Genomic DNA, 7,880 nt, shown 5'->3' on the forward strand with positions numbered 1-7,880 from the left:
TTCACTTTTATGAGCAGTTATGACTAAAGTGGGAAGAAACTTTTTAAACTGTATACAAGTTCACTTTATGTGACGGATCACGCCCCTTGAATGGTCCCTGTTCTCAGCAGGACGTGTATCTGTCATCGATTTAATATATCTTAATTCAAAGACACATTTGGAATCGATTTGTGATAGCTGGTCTGAAATAACAAATCACTACATCACATATAGGTGTGCAAACTTTTGGTAACTTTGACAAAAAATATCAAAACAAAAAACTGGGTTTTCCTTAAAAATGTGTATCTTAAAATATTAAATCCACACCAACTTTTGTTTTTCATCATTGAACACTTAAATCAAAGTAAGCGCATGTTCTACATTTGATTTTCATCATATTTCAGTAGGAAGGATTTACATCATCTTATGGGCCTATTGCATGGACTGTTGATTTATTAACTTGATAATCAACAATTGAACTGTATGAATAGGAGTTTCACCCCGAAATCTAGATAAAATTGTTAAATTGGAGCTTTTCCTCTTGAAAGAATGAATCTGTCAATTTACGATTAGACATGGCTGTTTAGGTGGTCAGTACATACACTAGTGTTGAGACAGTTATGTCGGGCCTGCTCGTCTCTCACATTAATACAAGCTTGTCATATTTCATATAATTTCACGTGCACATTAGAATTAAACTCTCTATATTGTGTAATATATTTATCATTTAAAATGTGAAATACATTCATGATTACCGGTCACGTTTTCCGAAACTGAGCACTGGGTCACATGTGTACTGTTGTCTTAAATAAATAAAGAAAGCACTGCTCCAATGAAATGTCTTTCCTTGAGAGCTTCTGGTAACTCATAAATCACAGAATAGCAGTGGGTACATTGTTTATGATTTGTTTAGGGGCCACTACTGCATACACATTAAGCTAAACACCAAATAAAAAGGATCATAACCCATGCATTGCCAACACTGCAAATTAATAGCAGGACGTATAATTAAAATATTCGGATTACTATCCCATTCACTTAGACATGGCAATTTGTATAAATGTTATGTACTTGCGATTTTTGCAAATATTATATTATGCCAAATTACAGATTTTTGTGACATTGTTTTTTTTTATTATCTAGCCTAATTCTCCATATTTATCTAATGAAATTGAATAGGATTTTGAAATAGACTGTGCATAACATAAAACGCACTTTAATTATCTAAAATTAAGGGGAAAACTCCAGAGCGAACTTTCATCAAGGAATGGGTTAATTTTCCTTGACTTATAGCTTTCAAATTCCCCAAAGCTGTCGATGCCTCAGACAGAGGAAGGGGGACTTCTTAAACGCTTTTTTTTTTCTTTCTTTTAAAACAAAGACGCTTTGTCATAAAAAGGGTTATTTTACCAAAAGGAGTCAAGAGGGCAACATATGTGGTCTTAACGGGTCATAGGTCAAACATCCATGAAACACAAGGTCACGGAAACCACACAAGTAACCTTCCAACGCGTCAACATATTGATACTGTCAAATACTAGAGAAGTGAAATACGCCCTTAGCCTGTATAACACACAGGCAGCGCGCCGTTATGGGATGTGCTGACTTTATGTATAAGCCTCGCTGTATATCCACAATGTAATGACTCGGCTACTACGTTTTGGCAACTCTAAAATAGTCATATGTTAGATGACATCCCGGATAATATTTCATGTGATTTATTCTTTTACATCTGCGGGCCATATCTCACCCTGTATTCCTGCTCCTAAAACCTGTTGAAATACTGGTCTTTGGGGGATTTTTCAATAGGCAAGACCCCTTTCTTCTAGAAGCAGAAGGGAAACCCGCAGCCATGCGCCTCTGGCCGATTGAGTTTTCTTTCTTTTTAATTTTCTTTCTCTTTCTTCCTATCTAGGGAAGGTTTTTGTGGTTTTCCAGAGAAATAAAGAACTTCTTATAGAGGTCGGCAGACGTGACTTTGAACTTGGATCAGCTCCTGCGTTTCCTGTGGCGCGGGTTGAAATAGACATGGAAGAATAGCACACAACGCTCAGGCTGCCCCACTTTGAGCTAAGAGACACACAATTTCAAAAGTTTTTATACGTTCACCTCGCCTTCCCCATTATTTGTCGCTTAGAGCATCGGAGAGCCGAGAGAGACAAGAGAAAGTTTGTTGTGTGTTGGAACGGGAGCACTTGTGGGACTTTAATTTGATGAAAGTGTAAGTAAACTTCCTTTCACTTAAAGCGACTATTTGAATGAGCAGCTGTCGTGTAGGCCTATACCTCAATTTAAACGGAGATTCAGTGTGTGTGTGTGTGTGTGTGCTTTGGATGGAAAGGTGCCAGTAAATGAACCACAAACGTGCTTTGAAATATTGACTTCCCTCTTTCAGTTCTGTATGGCTGTGTCTGTAATATATGGGAACCACAGAGGAAGCCCCATATAGAAAATGAGAAGGCTAACAGTGCCAAATAGTGGTTGTATGGCTTAGGGGAATCACTTGTGGTACAACAAGGGGTTTTAAAGAACCATCTTCACAGGATGCTATAGCACCATTTCAAAACCAGGCAATTCATTATCAACTGAAAAACATCCAACTTTTATTTAAGCATTATTATGGTGGAAACTCAGCACTGTGAGTTCAAGAAAGGTTCGACCTGCAGGTCACCAATGGTTAACTTGGCTCCAAGGGCAGATGGCTAGACCAGTTCACCACCATAGCATGTAACTTAATTGGTGTGGTGTATTTGAGAACCACTGAAGCAGCATAGCAAATTCAAGCAGAACCAGTAATAGCACATGGAACCATTAAAGAACCAAGAGGAGCCACTGGCAGATCTAAGTGAGACCACTAAAGTACCACTAAAAGGCCCAGTTGTGGTTCTGTAACCACTGGTAAACCACCGGACCACTGAAAAACCACTATGTGGAACCACAGATGGTTTTTCAGCTGTGGAGAATTTTTTAGTGGTTCAAGATTTTCATCAAATTTTAATGATTCTATAGGCTATATCATCATTTTACCCACAAAGAGCCCTGGGAGAACCATCTTTTTTAGAGGGGGGGAGGGGGTAGATAATTGAAGTCATATTTCAGCATCTCAGATGTATATTTATGTATATTTTGCTTTGGAAATTATGTTTTCTTTTTAGAGGAATCTTTAATTTGCTTGGGAAAAGGAGGCGTGTTAGCTCTAATGCAGTGAATCAAAGTGTAAAAAGTCCTGTTTTTGTGTATTACATTCATAACATGCTCAATGCAGGCTATCCTGCCATATAGAAACTTGTACTTATAGAAATTAAATATTTCAAGTTGGGTTTGGGATGTCCATTAATTAATTTATTACTCAAGGATATGACGTTGATAGAACCTAAGATGCCTGGAAATTATTTTACTCTTTTACCTTCTATCACAATCCTTGCATGCAGTGTTGAACGTGTGGCGTGCATGGGTAGTGTCATTTTAGGTGACGTTCTGGGTAAATGTGGCAACAATATTGCATACGTTATAGATGTTTATTTAGATTTGCATAATTATGTATGTTCATTTATTTAAGCGCAAAAATGTAATATACACAGAGCTGCTGCATTATGTTTAAGTTATGCAAACAACCAATAATCAATTTCCTAACCCACCACACTCTGTATAACTTGGGTAGTGTTTTCTTTTTTTTTTCTGCTGTAGACATTTGCCTTTCTCTCCAATCTATTGTTGTCGGCTCCCTTCAAATGTCGACACCCATCGTATTTGCATTGTTTATACATACCATAACTCATCACCTACGGAATGAAAACACACACACACACACCTACACACACACTCACACACACACACACACACACACACACACACACACACACACACACACACACACACACACACACAATGTTTTCTCATCTCTCTCACTGTCTTCCTTTCGCCCATACCCCCCAAAATCTTCTCCTAAAAAGTAGGCGGTAATTATTAGTGGAAAATGGCGTTGCGCTATTAAGTCGCCAAAGCGGTACCTGCTATTGGAGGGGCACCTGGGATTGATGAGGCGCAGTGGCCAATGAGACTGCGAGGAATGAATGAACGGGCTCCAGTTAAAGGGGGCGGAAGAGGAGGTAGAGCCAGTCCACGGAGAAACAGGGACCCTCCGCGATAAACACAGGCAAGCCAGAGAAATAAACACATATCCAGTCGGAACAACAATTTCTGAGATGCTCCAGCGACCCTCTCTCTGTACACGCGAAGGACACCTAGTAAGATAATTATTCAATTCTTCGAATGTATTTAAAAGCAACCAACTGTCACAGTTTCAAGAGGAAAAGGGCACAAGGAAACTCTTCACTTCGTTACATTGGGATTTTTGACTCATAAGTTAACTACAAGTGAATCCAGTCGCCGATAAGCCAAGCTGTTTTTTTTCCTCATGAGCGGATCAGCGTTTTGAATCACGCCTGATATGGTGTTTCCAAGGTTGGAAGTTGAATCGTTGCGTACCAGCATTAACATTTGAATTTTTTCCCTTCACTTTGTCGCTGTAGCTGTAAATCCCGCACTGATTCGAACAAAAATCCGCTCTCTGAAATAATGTTATTGGATGCTGGTCACCAGTTTCCCGGACTGGGAGTGGGCTCATTTGCCAGGCATCACTCAGCGAGCGAGATGCAGGAGAGAGACTTGAGTTTGGCACAAAATAGCTTTGTAGACTCCGCACACATGGGTGCGTTTAAGCTGAACCATGATCTTTCTCCGGGACAGAGCTCTGCCTTCACCACCCAGGCGCCGGGCTACCCCGCTGCGGCTTTGGGGGCTCACGCCGCCCATGTCACCTCGTATGCAAGCTCTCCTTTCAACTCCACCAGGGACTTTCTCTTTCGTAGTCGTGGCTTCGGAGAATCCTCTCCGGCGAGCAGCCAGCATACTATTTTTGGCCCCACGGCGGGATCCCTCCATCACTCCCACACAGACAGTCAAGGCCACATTCTGTTCCCCGGGATCCACGATCAGCATGGGTCCCACGGATCCCCGAACGTGCTGAACGGGCAAATGAGGCTTGGACTACCGGGAGAAGTTTTCGGACGCTCCGACCAGTACCACCAGGTCTCCAGCCCGAGGACCGACCCGTACTCGGCGGCGCAGCTCCACAACCAGTACGGCTCGATGAATATGAACATGGGGATGAACATGGCAGCCCACCACCACCCCGGTGCCTTTTTCCGCTACATGAGGCAGCAGTGCATCAAGCAGGAGCTCATCTGCAAATGGATCGACCCCGAGCAGCTCAGCAACCCCAAGAAGTGTTGCAACAAAACTTTTAGCACCATGCACGAGTTGGTCACGCACGTCTCGGTGGAGCATGTCGGGGGACCGGAGCAGAGTAACCACGTCTGCTTCTGGGAGGAGTGCTCCCGGGAGAGCAAACCGTTCAAGGCGAAATACAAACTGGTGAACCACATTCGGGTGCACACCGGGGAGAAACCCTTTCCATGCCCTTTCCCCGGCTGTGGAAAGGTCTTCGCAAGGTCGGAAAACTTGAAGATACACAAGCGAACGCATACAGGTAATTATTATACCGTCGTAGAGGCTTTTATGTATTTTACTTCCATTGCAAAGATGCACACGTTTTTGTGTTATTGTTATAAATGTTCACGAGTGTAGCCTTGCATGTGCATTATTTTTCCGCTGAGTTCGAAATATAGCCATGCTCTATCACCACAAACTCAAATTGAATCTAATTATCTGTGGCTATTTTTAGGCAGCTAAAGTAGATATTCGCTCATGCAGTCAAGTAGGTTTAGGACTACATCCAGGAACAAAAAAACAAAAAGACCTTGTAGTAGCAGAATAATTTATTTCTCCACTATACGGTCACACCAGAAACATTTTCCCAATTCTCCGAATGTGTAACGTTTTACAAACGTGTACAAAACTATGTAACCGGGTCTGACGATGGTTTATGGTGTGTGGTAAACTTTAAAAAAGAAAAAAAAGAAAGAAATGGGTCAAAGGCGACAGTAGGAGCGCATTGCGTGCACCGTGTAGCGCAGCTCTGGTCGTAGTAAATCTCATCAATTGGTTTAATGTTTACGCGACACTGCGCTTTTACAATTCACGTCTCACCCTCGTTTTTCCACATCGATTTTTATCACTTTATCCATCGAGAAATTCTCCATATTTATTTTTTTTATCGATTTGTAATTTAATTGTAGATTGGGAGTTGTATGCCGTCGTATAGGTTTAGCTGAGCACAACAACGCTGCAGTTTATGCATGAGGAATGCCTTTTGTTTTCTTATGCGTTCCTTTGATAGGAGCCAAGGTGCTAGACAGGGCCATTACCAGCCTTTCACATTTGGACTTATTTTCTTGGGGAATTCGTTGTGGTACGGTGCCATGGAATTGGTCAGGTGCTAATTAGATTTTTATTGTTTCCTAGCAAATGGTGCGCCTTCTGTAGGCCTACTGAGGGCGGCCTTGTTCCTCTCTTCCACCCCCCAAAACACTATGCGCATTATTTAGGCTAAATAAGACGGCACAACTTCTTATTTACATTTAAGATAAGCTTTAAATGTTTAATTAGAGGATTGGTGACATATTATGAGGCGTCTTCACAGCATTATTGCCGTAATTTAAACAGCCCATCCATGTCACTCTAACACCCAAACAACTTTGCACATTTGAATTTCACTCACCAAATGGCCTGTAGGCTGCAGCTCCGTGACGTTGGGCTACTCAGGCCGAGGCCTTTCTGAATAACAATATCTAACGTGTCGTTTGATTGTCTCTTGGCTTTCTGCAGGGGAGAAACCGTTCCAGTGTGAGTTTGAGAGCTGCGACAGAAGGTTTGCAAACAGCAGCGACCGAAAGAAACACATGCACGTTCACACGTCGGACAAGCCTTATCTTTGCAAAATGTGTGACAAGTCTTACACACATCCCAGCTCTCTGCGCAAACACATGAAGGTAAATACCCCGTCTGTCTGCTGTGTGTGTGTGTGTGTGTGTGTGTGTGACTGAGTGAATACTTATGAGTGACCCCTACACTATTAGGCCTAGATATATGCAATGTTTATATGGATTAGAAACACATATATGATTATGATAGTGATAGTGTTTTGGGTTTTGATATAACTCTTCACATTATCCATCTTGTTAATCAAATTCACAGTCTCCTTTAAATACTATGTGTATTTTTTTCAGGCCTATATCTCCTTAGAAATACTTACATTTGTGTTGATGTTTTTTTACAGGTCCATGAAGCCTCCCCGCCAGCATCGGACTCGTCACCAGCGGCCAGCTCTGGTTATGAATCCTCCACACCTCCAGGCCTGGTGTCTCCCACCACCGAGACCCAAAGCAACAACAACCTGTCTCCAGCCTCAGCTGTGCACAACACCACCAGCCACAGTGGCCTATCCTCCAATTTCAGTGAATGGTATGTTTAGGACTAAACTGAAATGAACCAACACACACTCATTTCACAGCACTGGACCATCCAACACAGGAGATTGGGACACATGTGCACACAAGAGGCACACACAAACATTTTTTTTTGGAAAGCATTTGAATTCACCAGGAAAGATGACAATTACCAACAGAGGAAAATATGTATTATAGTCGAGGTGTATTCCATATTGTAAATAATTACTAAATGCCCTCTTTCCCATTGGTTGTGATAGAGTTTGTCGGTCTTTGGTGTATAGATGTTCCTTCAATGGTAGCTATTTCTCTAACTGGACTTTTAGTGCACATACTACGATAAAATTGTACTATAATGTTGAATATTGTGATCCTAAGGCAAATTGATTGTACTATACTAAACATCTATAAACTGGAAAGAGTGCCAAAGTTAACATTTAACTCAAACAGACCACAATATTTTGCTTGTGAATGTATATTTTAGTTTGCTGG

General features: G+C 41.6%; 1 protein-coding gene across 1 annotated transcript; it reads left to right on the top strand.

Annotated features, from left to right (window-relative positions):
- Positions 1-4,557: 4,557 nt before the first annotated feature.
- Positions 4,558-7,414, top strand: LOC139639280 (zinc finger protein ZIC 2-like). Its single transcript, XM_071513364.1, has 3 exons — positions 4,558-5,530; positions 6,769-6,932; positions 7,220-7,414. Exons 1-3 carry the CDS (start codon positions 4,558-4,560, stop codon positions 7,412-7,414), a joined length of 1,332 nt encoding a protein of 443 aa, XP_071369465.1.
- The last annotated feature ends 466 nt before the right edge of the window (positions 7,415-7,880 follow it).

The sequence above is a fragment of the Centroberyx affinis genome, unplaced genomic scaffold (assembly GCF_046629955.1).
Source record: "Centroberyx affinis isolate AG114_WGS23_722 - 3 ecotype Tasmania unplaced genomic scaffold, CSIRO-AGI_Caff_v1 ptg007038l_1, whole genome shotgun sequence".
In the NCBI taxonomy this organism is placed as follows: Eukaryota; Metazoa; Chordata; class Actinopteri; order Beryciformes; family Berycidae; genus Centroberyx; species Centroberyx affinis.